Raw genomic sequence first — 19,080 nt, forward strand, 5'->3', positions numbered from 1 at the left:
CCATGGAGTGGTAGGGAAGCCCACAGCATTTTAAACCGTTTAGGGTTGTAACATCATCATGAGCCAATCACTATGTTTCCATTTCTGAACAACTTGCATTTTCATTTGCTTTAAGATGACTATACAAAGGCCAATAGAAGCTTCTCTAGACTGAGTGGGCAGCTTATTGACCCATGGATGGGATCTGTCCGGTCTGGCCCCTGGTGAGTGAGTGTCAGGTAGAAGCCTATGTTATGAGTAACCCGGTATACACTATTAATGGTTAGATAATGACCGGAAGACTTGGTATGGTCAAAACAAAGATTTAAAGAACAAGAAGGGAAATAAGTCCCAATACAGACCAGTGGTTGAGGCTAGTGGAGTCCAGTAACAGGCAGGAGATCAGATAACAAAAGGCTGGAACAAGCTCAGGAGCTTTAGGCTAAGGGCAGACGGGGCAGAAATCAGCCTGTCAAAATCTCCCGGTTAATTTCTAAACCCGAGTGCTAGCTGGATCTGCTTGTCTGCTCTCGTCCAGAAGCCTTGTGTCGGCTCCAGCGCAAACAGACTCAGCGGATTTAGGTGAAAAAAAATGCAAGAATTTGCAAACTGAGTTGTGAAAAGTTTCCTCCAAGGCCATTTAGGGTCTGTATGTCAGTACAGCTCTTACAGTGTATATAATGATAGGGATTATTGCTATTGGTGAGCACTGTGCACAGGTCCAAATATTTGTACACTCAAAAATAGAAACATGCACAGAACCTCCCATCAAACATTTACTTGTGCAAATTCACCAAAACATCAGCATACTAAAATACATAATCCATATATAAAAGTTCATGCATAACAAACCACATGGCAGTGTCTCCCCTGTCTGCATACCTTGTGTCAGCCACTCCCTCCACTCCATTTCGCACCATTGGAGGAGGTGACAGCCCTTACAGTGGCCCAACTTAGAATCTCCCATCTTGCCCCACTTACTGAGTCCACAAACATAACCCTCTTCCTCCATGTCCTCAGCTTATTTCCAAGAATCAAAGTAATATCCACCTGCACATCTCATCCCAACTGGCTTTCATACTACCACCTGTCCTACGGCTTTGGGCCAGCATTATAATTTGGGAACCTCTGGCCTACAGAGCAAATGGTTACCAGGGATATATACTCACATATACATACAAGGCATATTTATAATACCGAGAAATACCGATGAGATTATATGACAACTTAACCATTCGCAATGCATAAACAAATCTATCTGCACTACTAGTGTTTTGTTTAGAAGGAATCACAGTAATACCTGTAGGAGATGACTCTAACCTCACGCTGTCATCTATGTAACAGTTTTACTGAGCGTGGAATTAAGTATTCTCATGGAATCTGCCTGTGCATAAAAGCAAAGCAAGATTACAGAGCAATCAACTGTTAACATAATACAGGACTCAAAGCACTTTGCATGTAAGTCTCTCAAGAATATTAAAGGGCGAATGTACTGTAACAGCTGGTGCCCCAGAGTCTGGTCACATACAGGGGCCCACTGAGTCTAGGAAAGGGATATTTGCTGGGGATATTTAGCATCCAATGTGTTTATATTCATTTAATATATGTTATATGGCTCTGGGATGTTGTAGTGATGCCCATTGTCTAATATCGTTGTCTTACTATTGTATGTAGAGGGATTACATTATTCCTTATATTAGAGACACTTGGTTGTAGTACAGCATTCCTCGCGCTGAACCTCTTCAATGTCAGGGGTGATTTTGTCATGAGAAAAGGTATATACTGTATATATATAGTACAGTATATTGGGAATTGGGGGACCTAAGCAATGAAGGAAGTTTAAGGAAGTCTGGGGCTCCAACTTGAGAAGTAAAACTAATAATTCTTCATCCTGGAGCCCTTTGCCATTGCGGAATACCAATACCAGCATCAAATGGGGGGCATGTTATATAGTATAAGCTTTGCCTATAGCCTTTCTACAGGCCCAAATTGTGCCCAAATGAACTTAATTGAATAAAAGTGTGAGAAAGAACTCAAATGCATCAGAGTCATATTCTACTCATCAATGGGTCTACAACTATAAAACGTGAAAAATCTCGAATTGAAAAAAAAATTGACAAGGAAAACTCTGTACTCTTTTACATGAACCCACTAGCTTGCTTTTAGATGCAGAAGTTTTAGCTTAATTAATATTAAACATTCAAGTGAAACCGTAGAAGAGGTAGCTGAGGGTTAGGAGAGCCAAAGATTTCAGATAGCCACACATATAAAAATGATAGTTTGTCCAGATCTTTTCTTAATTTCTGCACCCAAGTGGTGAGTCAATTCAGCCCAGGTTTATTCTTTGATTCTCAGGCTAATGATCAGATAACATGGCAGTTCCTGTGTATCCATGATGCCCCTGAACCACGTCAAAGGGCAATGAGGCGGAACAGTCTAAATTCAGAGAGCTTTAGATTCCAAGTTTAATATACTCACTGTTCACTGCTGGAGTGAAGTAACAGTCTAATGGTCAGACTGGAGCTAGTAGGGTTACAAAAGTATAAGCAAAAATAGAAGCAGTAAAAAGCTAGAAATGATAATAGGTCATTTCCCAATGAACAGTGCCAAACTGTTCAATTGTAGCTGTATTCATGGCATTCTTCCATTGACTTTATTGATAACACAAAAGGGTCTGAGCACTGCACATTCATAATGCAATATCACCATACGAGACACCTTTTCCAAGTTCCTACAATTTATTTTTCCTTCCTTAAAGCCAATTCCAATAAATTATAAATAGTGCTGATAGATTCCTATGCTATTGCCCCTTGTGTCACCTGAGTCAGGCTCTTCATGTATTCATCATTCATCCATCCATTTTATCCACAGAATAGTGTGAGCGTTCAGTGCCCCTGCCATTGCAGTCTACTCTTATAATCTGTGACCTTGTAATGTTCTCCTATTCAAGACAATTCTTGAGTTCCCCTCCATCTGTTGGATTCTCTGTGTAGCACAGACAGATACTTTCCTCCCCAACCTTCTCAGCCTTCAGCTGCTGGACTAGACCAGTCTTCTCAAAATACTTTACTTTTCCTGCTTAAGTTGCTCTCATTTCACACGAGACCCATCTTGAGGATGGACTTTCACTCTCAGTGTAACCGTCACCTTCTCAATAAAATATTCTCGGCTTAATATTGTTTTATATCTCACTTTGTCATGTATCTAATTTCATTTCATCAAGCCAAGTCCTTTCTTCAATTTCAGTTGTCTGTATCTGAATGGTTCTGATTAACCACAGCAATGGCATGACTCTCAGTTAATGCCCCCGGCAAATCACTTTTATGGCCTCTTCCAAATAACGCTGGACAAGATGATTTAACATGGGTTACTGAAATTGCACAAGGCAGACTCTTCTTGAACCCCACCCCAGTGGACACCTTAGAGTTCATCAAGTGCAGGGTAGGATGCAATCCACCATGTTTTCTGAGCCTGCCATTTATTTAAAAACATTTCCATGGGTCTCTGCAATACAAAAAGACACAAGGAGACATTAGCATTTCCATGATGAATCTGTCCACCTCCAGCAGTGATGTATTCAAGATGGGTGGACAGGAGGAGGCATGAAGGCATCCCCCCCCCTCTTGTCCCGTAACTTCTGCATCATTCAAGCCGCAATGGAGCTCTGTACTTACCACCTCCTCTATGTTGCCTTGCCCCCCACCTGTGCAGCGCTATACACCTCTCCCGAGATATAAAAGGCTGGGGTTACAGCCGAAATGTTTGTTTTTTTGTAATAAATTCTCTATTTTTGTAAGTCCTGTGAGTGCCACCTTCTCTATGTTTGATTTATGAAATTGCAACAGAGTGAGTACATAGGCAAGAATTTACTGATTAACGAGAGTGCTGGTGATTACAACAGGGTATATATATATATATATATGAATCAATAATAAAGGTTGTGTTTTTGCACCTCTTAGGGCAGAGACACATGTGGAGATTCGGGAGATTAGTCGACTGGCGACAAATCACCTCTTCTTCATTTGACTAATCTCCCCGAACTGGCTTCCCGCCGACTAGAATCAAAATCACAACGGTCTGGCACTCGGAGTACTTCGTTTTGCCTCACGAGGAAACTTTGGGCGAATTCAGAAAACCCAAAGAAGAGTCGTTTTGTCGCCAGGCGTTTAAATCTCCTTGAATATCAACGTCTCTGCCCTTAGGGGCAAATTCACTAAGATTCGTAGTTGCGCCAGCGTCCACTTCGCCGCACTTCGCCAGGCGTATTTTCGCCAGCGCTACGCAAATTCACTAAAATCCGAAGTTGCGCTAAGGGGAAGCGTAAGGTTGCGAAGTTGCACTAGCATTAATTCGCCAAGCAAAGTGAAGTTACGCTAGCGATGCTTAATTTGCATATGGCACCAAATTGAAGTTACAATGGAGGAATATGTAGCAGCACTACACAAGCCTGGGAAACCTTCAAAACAGAAAATAAAATTTTTATTTTGCCCTACACATGTGCCCACTGTAAAGTTAAGGTGCCATGAGTTAGGAAATGTAGGGGGGGAAGGAGGGGAGCCCCAAAAAAATGTTTGATCTTTTTCAGCCTATCACCCATAAAAAAAGAAAAAACGTCAGCGTTTTTTGAACTTTTTTTGAAGCAATCCCTATCTACTCTATTGCACTTCGCCTGGTCTGAGGTGGCGTTCAGAAAAATATGCGTGTCAGTGAATTTGCGTAGTTACGTCCGTTGCGCAAATTCGCCAGGTGTAAGGGTGTGAAGTAACACTAGCGAATGTACGGCAGCGTCCGTTAGTGAATCGGCAAATTAACGAAAATTCGCTACGCTAGCGAATTAACGATAGCATTAGGCGCTTCGTCCTTTAGTGAATTTGCCCCTAGAGAGGTGCTACAAATAACCAAGTAGATAACTCACCAAATGGATTCAGTGGGCCAGTTTCACCAGCCCCAGACCCTCAGCTCGGGAGCGGTAAACTGATGTTAAGCAGATAAACAGAAATGGGCCATTCAGCACTTAATGGAATCCACAGGGCCAAAAATATAGACGTAAATTAAGTAATTTTATTGATGAAGTTAAAATAATATATAAATATCTCCATAGGCCCTTTGCGTTTATGCCCCAATAGGCACTTAATCCTTTGGTTTTTATTGTCAAAATCTTGAACTAGGGGTGAGCAACAGTGGCAAGATCAGGTGCGACAAAATGGGGTACATACAGAAGGTAGTCTATATTGTCCAACCCTAGTTCCGATCCTGGTTCAGCTTTTAACAACAAAGGCTGGAGAACAAGAGGAGTTATTTAGAGACGCCAGACACTATGCGCACTGGAGAAGGAAAGCTACTGAAGCAGTTTATTGCCGATATTCTGCAGAATGCTTTACCATACCTTAGTAAACAGCTCTAGAAGTTCTCTCTGTTTGTTTAGGATAGCAGCTGCCATATTAGCTTGGTGTGACATCACTTCCTCATAGCTCTGGGCTCAGATTACAGCAGGTAGGGGAGGAGGGAAAAGGGAGAGGGAGAGAGGAGCAAACTGAGCATGCTCAAGCCCTAGCCCTGGAGGTTTAAGCTGAAAACAGGAAGTCTGATACAGAAGCCCATGAGTACACAATAGAAGGAAAGAAATGCTGTGATTCTTTTGACAGAGGACTCAGAGCAGCATTATTTGAGGGTTTACTGGTGTATTTATATAGACCTTTCTGATAAAGCTTACTTAATTTTAGCCTTTCCTTCTCCTTTATTGCTGATTCCAAAGAGCTGACAATCTAAAAGCAGCCGACGAGGGTGTCCTATCCTATCATAACACACAAATTGCTGGAAAGTAAAACAGCCTCTCCACCGAAGTAATTCCTTGTGTGTAAACTAACCCTGAGACAGGAGCGCATGTTGCGAGTGTCAGTTACGTTTACTTGGCAAACAGATAAAAATAGATCAAGGCAAAGCATTAAAGGTTGTAGTTACTATTGCAGACTTTCCATCATCTCCTGCGCAGATATAAGGTATGTCTCAGCAGCCCCCCAGATCCAATCTTTTATCACTAGTCATTATTGTGTTCATGGTGATTGGGGCTGTTGCCGGTTCTGCCTTAGAATTTATTTAGAATAAATGTCATCAATGAAGATGCATATGAATACTGAGTTGCTTTGTGAGATTAACATCATAAAAAACTGTCAGTCTCTGTAAACAGGAGCATTCTTTTAATTTCATATCTTTATGAATTTCATATCTTTACCCACATTTCCTAGATACTCTTAAAATGTTTGATTGCCTTTCAAGTGCAAATGGGAAGTGTTCACCGGCTACTTTATCATAGGAGCCGTGGTTTTTACCTTTGAAATAGAAGCCTGAGATATGACTAATATTTATACTTTACATAGGTTCTTAGATTCCAGATTAGTGAGTGTGTGAGGAGGGAGTGAAGTGGTGATTTGTTTGCCTTTATTCTAATAAACTGATTATATTGTATATAATAACTGGACTGATTGGAGGTGTTGGTTGATCTTTTTATATAATAAAGAAATATGTGTAACTGGAAACAACAACATTTCATGGTCCTGATTGTGTTGGGGTATCAGAGAACCAAGAGAAGGGGTTTTTTTCTTGTTATCATTTATAATACAATTATTTGTTGTCATTAGATTGGCTTTTTAAAGGGGCTGTTTACCTTTAAATAAACTTTTAGTATGATTTAGAGAGTGATATACTGCGACAATTTGCAATTGGTTTAGATTTTTTATTATTTGTGTTTTTTTGCTTTTTATTCTGCAGTTTTCCAGTTTCAGCAGTCTGGTTGCTAGGGTCCTAATTACCCTAGCAACTATGCAGTGATATAAATAAGAGACTGGAATATAAATAGGAGAGGGTCTGAATAGAAAGATGAGTAATAAACAGCATTTGTTTTTTAGATGGGGTCAGTGACCCCTATTTGAAAACTACAAAGAGTCAGAAGAAGAAGAAGGCAAATAATTCAAAAACTATAAACAAGAAAAAATGAAGGCCAATTGAAAAGTTACTTAGAATTAGCCGTTCTATAACATACTAAAAGTTAGCTTAAATTGAACCTTCAGGTTAACTTTTAGTATGTTATATCTAATTCAAAGCAACTTTTCAATTGGTCTTAATTATTTATTTTTAATAGTTTATGAATTATTTGCCTTCTGCTCCTGACTCTTTCTAGCTTTCAAAAGGGGGTCACTGACCCCATCTAAAGCCACATGCTCTGTAAAGCTACAAATTTATTGTCATTGCTACTTTTTATTACTCATCTATCTGTTCCGACCCCCCCCCCCTATTAATATTTCATATTCTCTTCAAATCAATGCATGGTTGCTCGGATAATATGGACCATAGCAACCAGATGGCTGAAACTGCAAACTGGAGAGCTGCTGAATAAAAAGCTAAATAACTCAAAAACCACAAATAATAAAAAATGAAAACCAATTGCAAATTGTCTCAGAATATCACTCTCTACATCATACTAAAAATTTACTCAAAGGTGAACAACCCCTTTAAGGGATACTGTCTTCATTATACAATAGCAATTCAACTGACTTTTTGTTATGTTTTGTCACGTTTTTGATTTCCTATATTAATGTGTATTTACAATTCAGTTGTTTGTTAAGCTCCAATAGACAATAAGTCCCAATCATTGGTTGATGTAAGAGTGTCTCAGCCCCCTTGACAAGCGGTGCAGAGAGCTACACTAGTACTACAGCTGCTGAGGAAAGGACTCGAGTGGAGTTGTTCTGGGTATTTTCCACTCTTTATTATCAAATAAGTAAACCTTTAAAATAAGTGCATGTAACACAAAATACATTAAACATAAGTAGAAAACAAACAATCTCCTGGCAGTGGGATGAGAAACTCATAATCAGGTAATAGGGTGTTACTGGGCAGATATATGTATACCTCCCAACTGTCATGTTTTGTGCTGGACAGTCCCGATTTTGACAGCTCTGCTCGCAGTCCCAGGTTTTTTACTGAAATGTCCCGGGTTTCTTACTGAAATGTCTCCTGCACTGACACCAGAAAAAGATACAGAGTTTCTGAAACTTAATTAAAATAAGAGGCTTTTTGGCCGAGAGCCCAGAACACTCAGCAGCTGCACTTGGATACTTTTGTAACAATTTAAAGCATTCTGCAGAATAAACATAGTCATAACTTGCACTGTTGTGGCTAATCTATTGGCAATAAACTGCCTCTGTAGCTCTACTACTCCTTTAAACGAGAAATATTTGGTGAAGATTCATGTGTATAAATTCACTAGATTACATGGAGGAATTCCAGGGGCTGGGTGCTCATCATCTGATCCAAACCTCTACTTGGTTCTTAGGTTAATTTAATTAAGCCTTAGTAACCATATAGAATATACAGCATCTAGTAGAATTAAGTCAAAGGCAACTGGACATTTAGAGTTTTTCTTGAAAACATTTCACCACTCATCCGAGTGGCTTCTTCAGTACAACTGAATTGTAGGGAATTCCCCGGCATCTACACAGACATTCAAATATAAGAGTTCCATTGAACTTCAGTAAGGTGTTGGCTGAAACTCACAGATGTGTGATCCAGTCACAATGGTACCATGATTTTCACGGAGGCAGGTGTTAATCTTTCAATGTACATGTCTGGTAGTGGGAATTGTTGTGAAGCCGACAGGGTAAGGATGTCAAAGCGACATTGTTGTACGTTGATGACAAGAGTTGTCGCAGGCCCCTCCTCTGTTCAGGGATAGTTTCTTCACTTTGGCATAAATGGCCTCTTTCACACCTCTTTCAATCCATCTGTCCTCTCTATCCAAAATGTGCACAATGTTGTCCTCAAAGGAGTCTCTTTTCCTTGAGCTGTAGATAGACTGAGTCTAGTCCTGAGGAGTTAGCCCTTCTATGTTGGGTCATTCTCTTACAAAGTGATTGTTTTGTCTCCCCAATGTATAAATCAGAGCACTCTTCTCTACACTGGACAGCATAGACCACATTGCTCTTCAAGTGCTTTGGTGTTGGGTCTTTAGGGTGCACCAACGTCTGTTTTAGGTTGTTGCTGGGATTGAAATACACAGGAATGTGATGTTTCTTGAAAATTCTGATATTCTGCGACATACGGGATGACTATGTTACTTCACCTGCTATGTCCCTATTTGGTTTGGTATTTTGCTTTGATTTTATTTTCATAAAGGCCCAGTCCGGGTATCCACTAGTTTTCAGAGCTCCTTTCAGATTTTTATTTTCTTTCTTTTTCGCTTCTGCACTGATTGCCACAGTTTCAGCCCAATGGTGTAACGTTCTTATAACTTCCATTTTATGTTCCAGAGGGTGATGGGAATCAAACAACAAATACTGATCAGTGTGAGTGGTTTTCCTGTATACTTCAATATGCAGGTTTCCCCCCTCTTTAATTACCTCTGCACAGCCCAAAAATGCACGTTCCCTAGTGAACTTGATGGTTTTTGTCCACTGAATTTATAGGGCAAATTTAGTTTTTTTGTGGCTACTTCGACCAACGAATTGGCTACTTCGACCTTCGACTACGACTTCGAATCGAACAATTCGAACTAAAAATCATTTGACTATTCGACCGTTTGATAGTCGAAGTACTGTCTCTTTAAAAAAAACTTCGACTATCTACTTTGCCACCTAAAACCTACCGAGCACCAATGTTAGCCTATGGGGACCTTCCCCATAAGCTTTCTAAGTAATTTCTGATTTTTTTTTCTTTCTAAGCAATTTCTGATTTTTTTCCTTCGATCGTTCGATCGAAGTAAATGCGGTAAATCCTTCGACTTCGATATTCGAAGTCGAAGGATTTTACTTCTCAAGGGTTTAAATTCTGGGGAATTCCCTACCACTTCACTTGAACTGAAGAAGACACTCAGATGAGTGATGAAACCACTCAAGGAAAACTCTAAGGGGCCGATTCACTAACTTCGAGTGAAGGATTCGAAGTAAAAAAACTTTGAATTTCAAAGTGTTTTTGGGCTACTTCGACCATCGAATGGGCTACTTCGACCTTCGACTACGACTATGACTTTGAATCGAACTATCCGAACTAAAAATCGTTCAACTAATCGACCATTCGATATTTGAAGTACTGTCTCTTTAAGAAAAAACTTCAACCCCCTAGTTCACCTTCTAAAACCTACCAAAGTCAATGTTAGCCTATGGGGAAGGTCCCCATAGGCTTTCCAAAGTTTTTTTGGTCGAAGGATAATCCTTCGATCGTTGGATTAAAATCCTTCGAATCGTTCGATTCAAAGGATTTAATCATTCGATCGAAGGAATAATCGTTCGATCGCACTATTTTCACTAAAATCCTTCGACTTCGATATTCGAAATCGAAGGATATTAATTCCCAGTCGAATATCGAGGGTTAATTAACCATCGATATTCGACCCATTGTGAATCGGCCCCTAAATGTCCAGTTGCCTCTGACTTAATTCTATTAGATACTATATATCATGACCTGGATAAATAGACATATAGAATATAAAAAATACATTGCACCTCTAACGCATATTTCTACTAAATATCTAATTGTATTGTGTGCCCTCCATTTATCCATATTTCTATATAGAATATAGAACTCCCAGGCAAATAATTGCTAAAAGAATGGTACTTTCTAACCCTTGTTGAATGGCGTCACCAGAATTCGATTTAAAATGGTTTATATTTCTATATTTCTGAGCTGTTCCTGTTCTGCTTTTGTTTTATGCAGAATTGGTCATTTACATTCATCAAGGGCAGTTGGTAGGCCAGGGATAGAACAGCAGATGGGAAACACTTTCCAGCAGGATACAATAATTAGAAAATGAGTTAGATATTTTTGTGCCTGAAAACAAGGGCTATTGAGTAGCAAAATTGGGTTTATTGTGTATTATGTTTATTGTGAATATATACAGGTAGCTTCCAAGCAACAGCAGTCCTGTCATGCTTTATGGCCAAGTTTTTATTTATCTTTAGGCTTTAGGCTTAGAGTCACATGAGTCATAGATGTTTTGTGAACACTTATGTTTCCAAAAAAGCCCTATGAATGCAATCTGACCTTGCCCAAAAATGAGTGCAACAGTGAGGGGCCCTGAGTGTGTACCTCATCCCCTAGTTTCCACCCTTCTGTAAGTTTGTTGCACCAAATCTCAATATTCGCTGATGCACTGCTCTCTCGCTGCAGGGGATTTAGGGGCAAATTCACCAAGCGCAGAAGCGCCGAACGCTATTGTCAATTCGCTAGCGTTGGGCATTTTCGTTACTTCGCAAATTCACTAACGAACGCTGGCGTAGAATAGCTAGTGTTACTTCGCACCCTTACGCCTTGTGAATTTTTGCTACGGACGTAACTACGCAAATTCACTAACGCGCGCAGTGTACTGAACGCTACCTTTTACGCTAGACTTCCTTTGCCACCTCAGACCAGGCAAAGCGCAATAGAGTAGATAGGGATTGCTTAAAAAAAAGTCAAAATTTTTTCTAAGTCCCCAAAAACGCTGGCGTGTTTTCTACATTATGGGTGATAGACTGAAAAAGATCGAAAACATTTTTGGGGCTCCCCTCCTTCCCCCCTACATTTCCTAACTCATGGGCAGGAGCTTGTTTTGGGCACCCTCAGTGGTGTAACTACAGAGGAAGCAGACCCTGTGGCTGCAGGGGGCCTCATGATGTATAGAGGGCCATGAGGCCCTAATATATACAATTTCAATTAATTTTACAAGTCATCCTCTACAGTTTTTGGGGGCTTGAATAATAATTTGCTGTGGGGCCCAGTAATATCAAGTTATGCCAATGGACACCTTCAACTTTAAACTTAAAGGGACACTGTCATGGGAAAAGTTGGTGATATCACTCCAACTTGCAGTACAGCAGTAAAGAGTGATTGAAGTTTATCAGAGCACAAGTCACATGACTTGGGGCAGCTTTGAAATTGACAAAATGTCTAGCCCCATGTCAGATTTCAAAATTGAATATAAAAAAATCTGTTTGCTCTTTTGAGAAATGGATTTCAGTGCAGAATTCTGTTGGAGTAGCACTATTAACTGATGTGTTTTGAAAACAACTTGTTTTCCGATGACAGGATCCCTTTAACACTGAACCTAACGATACTCTACTTTTGGAGTTGCTGCCACCTACTGTGTAAAGTAGGAATTATCATCACAAATTTACAATAAATTTTAAATCAGCTCAACTTTATAGTTCAACTTTGTCCGGTATCGAATGTGAAGTATGTGAGAGCAACGTGCCCCACTTATAAGGTTAACAATGCACAAAGTAGCAGTGTGTGTGTGAGATCTTTTAATACCCGGTGATTGATTTATTTAGGAAAATGCTCACAGTGAATGTGCTGCGATTGCATTGCGGAGCCTGCAGGGTTCCAGAACCGGGTTTTGTTTATCGCACATGCAAGGGATAGTTTTGCTCCTCTTTCATCCAAACATTTCCATGGGCTGTGTGTTGTTAAAGTCACGCATTTTGTCATGGAGAAAAAACTATTTTTAGCCGACTTTAAATAGCAGGGAAGGAACGCTTACCTGGTTTGGGTTGCGTGCTTTGCACAAAAACAAGCCTGGGATTAGGCTGTTGTGAAGGGGAATTATTTGGGATTTTCCGGGCATTAGCTATCAAAGTCACCGTGATATCTAGACAGGAGTATTTTATTGCTTTCTGTCTGTATAACATTTGCCTCTGAAATTGATACACAAGATGTCAAAGGGAAACTGCTAACTAGAAGATGATGTCCTGAGCATGGGCAGTGCTTCACGCTACCAGCAGGGGGCACTCAGCTACTCAATTTCCCTGCAGCTTGAACTACCTGGGGGATACCAAGTAAACTTACTTTCGATTATACATAGAGAACAACCATATTACTACATGTGGTTCATACTCTCCCATGTAGCATTATAGCAGTTCTTTAGGTATTAAAAATAAGGGGAAATAAGCTTTCTTCTTCTTGAGATCTAGGTATTGCAAGCTTCAGGGCAGTTGAGCAGCTGAATACCCTGGTACTGCCTTTTATATATGGTCCATACTCTCCTGCTCCCTTCCAATTCCAGTCTTCTATCTGGTCACAGGGAACAATGGTACACATGATACAATCCATTATATCCACCATGATACCCATTATATTGACTATGCCTTGATACCCCCAAACCACAGCCAGATTTACTCACAACCCTTCCCACTCTCCATGTCAGAAAAAGGGAATATTTGTCAATAGCAGCTATAGTATTGAGGTCACCAGAATTATCCTAAACCTGGCATACTACTACCCACAATTCCCTGCTGCATTTTTTGGGTTTTTACAACTAAACACTAGTTTTTTACTTGACTTAATGTGCTTATACCTCTTGTATACGTGTAAATAATTAAAGGGTGTTGTGTAAAGCTAGTTTTTTGGGTATGCAGTAATTACTTCAGCTACTTGCTTATAGATAATGATAGGGAAAGGTCAGTACCCCACAGTGATCTTCAGTTAACTGAGCACCATTGGTCCTTGCAAGGATAACCATTAACAAATACTTACACTAGAGCACAATATATGACTCCAAAGTAAATATAGGGTCTACACCAGTAGCCACATTATAGGTAGTGCTACAATCCTAGTGGTGCTTCCAAGGGAATATCTAATACCCCAAGCCTACTCACTGAAGTCCCTACTCTCATGAACATCACCTTTGGTTTTAACCCCTCTACTCTTGTTGTCAGAACCCTGGATCACTCTTGCTAGCTAACCAACACATAAATCTGATGTCTAGGGTGAGCTACAAGAAGTACAGACCTCATTCTAACTGGGGTCCTGCTGAAGTCCACTACACATCTCACTGGGACCTCTTTCCACAGGCTCAGGGCACCATCCACCTTCTGCATCTTAAATTTGCATCACCTTACTATATATACAACAGGAATACCACATGACATCCCTTGCCTTAGGCCAAGAGGGCTTCTCAAAGCCAAAGAGCAGTGATCCCCAACCAGTGGCTCATGAGTATTATGCTGTTCACTAACCTATTGGATGTTTCTCTCAGTGGTCTCAAAGCAGGTGCTTATTTTTGAATTCCAGGATTGGAGACAAGTTTTGGTTGCATAAAAACCAGGTGTACTGCAGAACAGAACCTCCTCTAGGCTACCAGTGTAGCCAATCACAGCCCTTATTTTGTACATCCCCAGGAACTTTTTCATGCTTTTGTTGCTCCCCAACTCTTTTTACATTGGAATATGGCTCATGGGTAAAAAAGCTTGGTGACCCCTGCCATAGAGCATGTGAGAACTAATGGAATTCCTTACTGCAGAACTTACAGAATTAAGCCTTAACTCTACCTCTACTGTCACGTTTTTTTTATGGTCGTTAAAGATTTCAATAGATCTCTGTTGCAGTGGCTCCTTGTGCAAATCAGTGGATGAGCTTCTACTTGGCAAACACATTACTGCATTGTACGTCACTCATATGTAGAACAGGTGTGGTGCCTTTTCTGTGATTGGCCTAATTATCCCTTCATTATCTCTGCTTGTTTGGGAAGAGCTCCAGGAATGTGTTGTGGGTACAAAAAAAAGTTCTAGGGCTTGAAAATGTGAAAAAATTCCATGTTCTCTGTGTTACCATGGAGGGCAAACAGAATGAGCGTTGTTGTTTGGAGCAACCCCAACTTACCCATCATTCTGCAGAAGCACAATACACATGGACAACAGAAGCACCTCATGTAATCTTCTCCCTTCATGCTCCATCCAGTTATCCATCACTGAGCACCACCACCTATAAACTACTTTATTCAGGCCCTAAACACTTACCAGTCATTCTATAGGAACATGTTCTAAGGTATAAAATACACTAGATATTACTGTACCTTTCTTTTATTACACATAGATTCTTCTCTCTACATTTGAGTCTCAGAAGTCATTGACTACAGTTGTTGGGTTAGTGGTCCCCGGAGGAGTTGGACTGGACTGGACTGAAGTACAGAATCCATAAAGAATTAGCCCTACAAAGACTTTGCTTTAGCACCTCTTAACTCCTAACTCCTAACCATGGTATAAGATGGTATAAGGTAACTTTCTCTAGATGTATTACAGGTATGGGATCCATTATCCAGAAACCCATTAACCATATTACAGAATGGTCGTCTCCCATAGACTCCATTTTATTCAAATAATCCATATTTTTAAAAATGATTTCCTTTTTCTCTGTAATAAATTCTGTAATAGAATTCTAGTGACATTGTGGGAACAATGGAACAATTTCCTTGTGCTACGTCCACAGCAATTGTGTCCAGTTCCCAAAATAGAAGCAACTGCATTTGCACTTTGGCACAGATCAGATGCAGTTGCATCAAACATTTTCAATAGTGGTGGTACACGCAAAGCAGTCAGGTGGGCTCTAGGACCATGTGGCCTAGGGGCACCGCAAAGGAAATTCCAGGCCTGTGAAGCGCAGTTCAGCAGGAACATCTGACAGTATCTACTAGAGGAATGACAGACAGGGGCGATCCTGGCCCCTCCGCTGCCTGAGGCAGCAGCAATTGCTGCTGCCCCCTCTCCCCTGGAAATTTGCTCTTAAAGTACCAGGAGCAGCATTTTTGCTGCCCCTGGTACCTAGTGGGGCGCTGCTGCCTGAGGCGACAGCCTCAACTTGCCTCATTGGCGGAGCACCCCTGATGACAGACACCACAAAAAATAAGGGGCTGATTCACTAACTTCGAGTGAAGGATTCGAAGGTAAAAAACTTCGAATTTCGAAGTTTTTTTTGGGCTACTTCGACCATCGAATGGGCTACTTCGACCTTCGACTACAACTTCAAATCGAACTATTCGAAGTAAAAATCGTTTGACTATTCGACCATTCGATAGTTTAAGTACTGTCTCTTTAAAAAAAACTTCGATCCCCTAGTTCGCCATCTAAAAGCTACCGAAGTCAATGTTAGCCTATGGGGGAGGTCCCCATAGGCTTGGCTAACTTTTTTTGATCAAAGGATATTCCTTCGATCGTTGGATTAAAATCCTTCGATTCAAAGGATTTTATCGTTCGATCAAAGGAATCATCCTTCGATCGTTCGATCGAACTATCTGCGCTAAATCCTTCGACTTCGATATTCGAAGTCGAAGGATTTTAATTCCTAGTCGAATATTGAGGGTTAATTAACCCTCGATATTCGACCCTTAGTGAATCGGCCCCTAAATGTGTAAATGGAGTTAGAGTTCATTAGAGATCGCTAGAGTGAAATTCCGCCACTCTCCATTCATTTCTATGGGATTTTGAAAGGCATATTTATCAAAGGATGAACTTTCATTTTCACCCATTGATAAATACTCTTTTAAAAATCCCATAGAAATGAATGGAGAGTGGCGGAATTTCACTGTGGTGACCTCTAACTTCACTCTTTGATAAATATACTCCCAAATGTCCAATAGCAGCAATGCTGAATACTCACAGTCCCAGAAATTAGCAAATTCAGATGGAAAAATTTTTAAATGGTTTGTTCACCTTTAAATTCACTTTTAGTATGATGTAGAGAGTGATAATCTGAGACAATTAGCAATTGGTTTTCATTTTTTATTATTTGTGGTTTTTGAGTTATTTAGATTTTTATTCAGCAGCTCTCCAGTTTGCAATTTCAGCAATCTGGTTGCTAGGGTCTGAATTATCCTAGCAACAATGCATTGATTTGAATTAGATACTGGAATATGAATAGACCAGTAATAACAAGTAGAAATAGCAATAAATGTGTAGCCTTAAAGAGCATTTGTTTTTTTAGATGGGGTCAGTGACCCCCATTTGAAAGCTGGAAAGAGTCAGAAGAAGAAGGCAAATGATTCAAAAACTTTGAAAAAATAAATAATGCGACCAGCGAAAAAGTTGTTCAGAATTGGCCATTGTGTAACATAATAAAAGTTAACTGAAAGGTGACCCCTCCCTTTAATGGTGTATATAATGTCCTTGGTAACAGTAGAAACAGAACATCCAGATTACTTCTTGCTGTGAACTATAACTCCCAGAATTCCTGCTGACGGGTTTGAAAGCTGTAGTTCAAGAATCACTGTAGTGAGCCAAAACAGTGTCCTCTAAAGCTCACAAGAGTCAGTTCTATTACTGGGCTATAGGTAAAGTTAAATAAAACAGGAGCTATTTTGGGAATAGTTGCTCAGCTTAAGGAACTGCTAATGATCCCTATATAATGTGCCCTTACTGTCCTTTCTTATTATTTTGTTCCGTAGGAATGAACCAAAGAACCAGCACCATGAAGGCAACCCCTAATAGTTTGATGATCACAAACCCAATACTGGAATGTTCCGAGTCCGTACCTTTGACAAGTACATAACACAAGCCAAAACAGAATTTTATTGCTTATTGCTTTAAGACTTTGAACAATGGAGGAGTTTCCAAACACAGAGGGACCCGAATATGACCAAACCCTAAATATTGACTCATTTATTGAGTACTTAATGGCCATCCAAGGTGATGAGAACTCACAAAATGAAAACGGGATAGAGAACAGCGAAAACAGTTTGATTTTGGATGCTGAAACTGATACAACCCAACATTCCGAGGTGGAGTCAGACCCAACAAACACTACAAAAACGGAGGTTATCGGAAACGAGGAAAACAATGAATTTGGTGATAAATTGTTCACATGCCACACACACAATATGGATCGTGTGTATTGTACGTGGCTTGGCACTAATTACTGGTACATGTATGCAAAACCATACTGGGACACTCAGCTGCCTTCAGAAGAGGAACTTTTTGATGATCGTCTCAACTATTTGGAATGTTCTGATGTCATGACCGATTATACCAATGGAATGTGGGAACAGGCTCTGTTAGACTCTGACCCCAGATCTTTACTGGAAAGTGACCAGTGTGATGAGACAAAGCAAAGCCTGGATTACCTAAATGGGTGTGATCTTGCTCCTAGTGGTGTGACTGCTTTGAATAAAGTGTCGGATAACAGTGGAGATGAGGAGGGCACCTTTACTGGTCTCTGTGTCAGTCCCCCACAGCCAACAGAAGAAGCTGTCAGAGAAGAACTCTCCAGGGATTGCCTGGAAGTTCTACAGCCAGACATGGTTATAACTGTGGGGCATCAACAAGATGAAACCTCCAGTGTGAGAAGCAAAGAGAGATGTAAACTGCCTTTCTCTGCAGCCGCCATTCAGAATGACCAGGCTGGCATTGAGGAGGAGAACAAAGAGAACAGCCTTGTTGGAGAACTGTCTACTCATGGCAAACAATTCCTTGGTAATACTCTAGTGGAATGCCTCTCGGGAAACAGTATAGAAACCTCGGTGAATATTAAATGCATGAACCCACAGACAGATGAACAGATGGAGACTTTTCTTATACAGACTTCCCCAGTCACGGAGACAGAAAGTGAGAAGCAGTTGCTGGAAGAGAGAATGGTCATGCCTCTTGGAGACAATGGTCCCTCAAAGTCCACAGAGGTGGAATCTAGCCAACAGTTCTCCGGTATAAGTTTAACTGACATAAATAGAACTCTTCTATCCCAGAACAAAGAGAAAAATAAAGGACAAGTCTACAAGAAACCAGCAGAGGCGGTTTCCAAAATTCTGGAGCAACAGGTGGCCAGCAAGTGCCACTGTAACATGGAATGTCCAGCAGGAAGGAACTCCAAAGAAAACACGTCACTTATAGTAAGTTCCCACTTCTGCCTTATGCCTCTGTGCCTGTGATTATTACGCTTTTTGGAGAAAAAATACATTTCAATCCAAACAGCCATTCAGGGAGGGGTGAGTGACAGCTACGGCTGGGGGAGAGAGGAAAACAAATGGTTAAAATAAAGTGTCAGCCAAACAGCAAGCTCTCCTAATTATAGATAAAGGCTGGTAATAGCTGGAGTCTTTAATGGAGTTGGGGACAGCTGTAGGGGGAAATCTGATATAAATACTTATGCACAGATTCTGTAGCTCGGGTATATGTTAACCCATTCAGCAGAAGATTGTCTGTTTAGTGGGTTACTTTAGGGGCTAAGGAGTGCACATCTTTCTTGCTCCATCTTATGGAACAAGAAACGGGCTGCAAAGCTGTTCATTGTACAGGAAGTTCCATGTGGCTTTAACCCACAATAAATAAATATTGCGCTTGTGAACTCACAGATGTAACATATATTTTA

General features: G+C 40.5%; 1 protein-coding gene across 2 annotated transcripts in view; it reads left to right on the forward strand.

Annotated features, from left to right (window-relative positions):
• alpk2.L (alpha kinase 2 L homeolog) overlaps positions 1–19,080 on the forward strand; it is a 62,383-nt gene that overhangs the window by 18,796 nt on the left and 24,507 nt on the right. For both annotated transcript variants that reach the window (XM_018266668.2, XM_041569896.1), the window contains exon 2: positions 17,165–18,601. In XM_018266668.2, the coding sequence (XP_018122157.1) occupies positions 17,318–18,601 (1,284 nt within the window). In that variant the 5' untranslated portion in view covers positions 17,165–17,317. The remainder of the gene's footprint in view (positions 1–17,164; positions 18,602–19,080) is intronic.

Source organism: Xenopus laevis, chromosome 1L (assembly GCF_017654675.1).
Source record: "Xenopus laevis strain J_2021 chromosome 1L, Xenopus_laevis_v10.1, whole genome shotgun sequence".
Classification (NCBI taxonomy): domain Eukaryota; kingdom Metazoa; phylum Chordata; class Amphibia; order Anura; family Pipidae; genus Xenopus; species Xenopus laevis.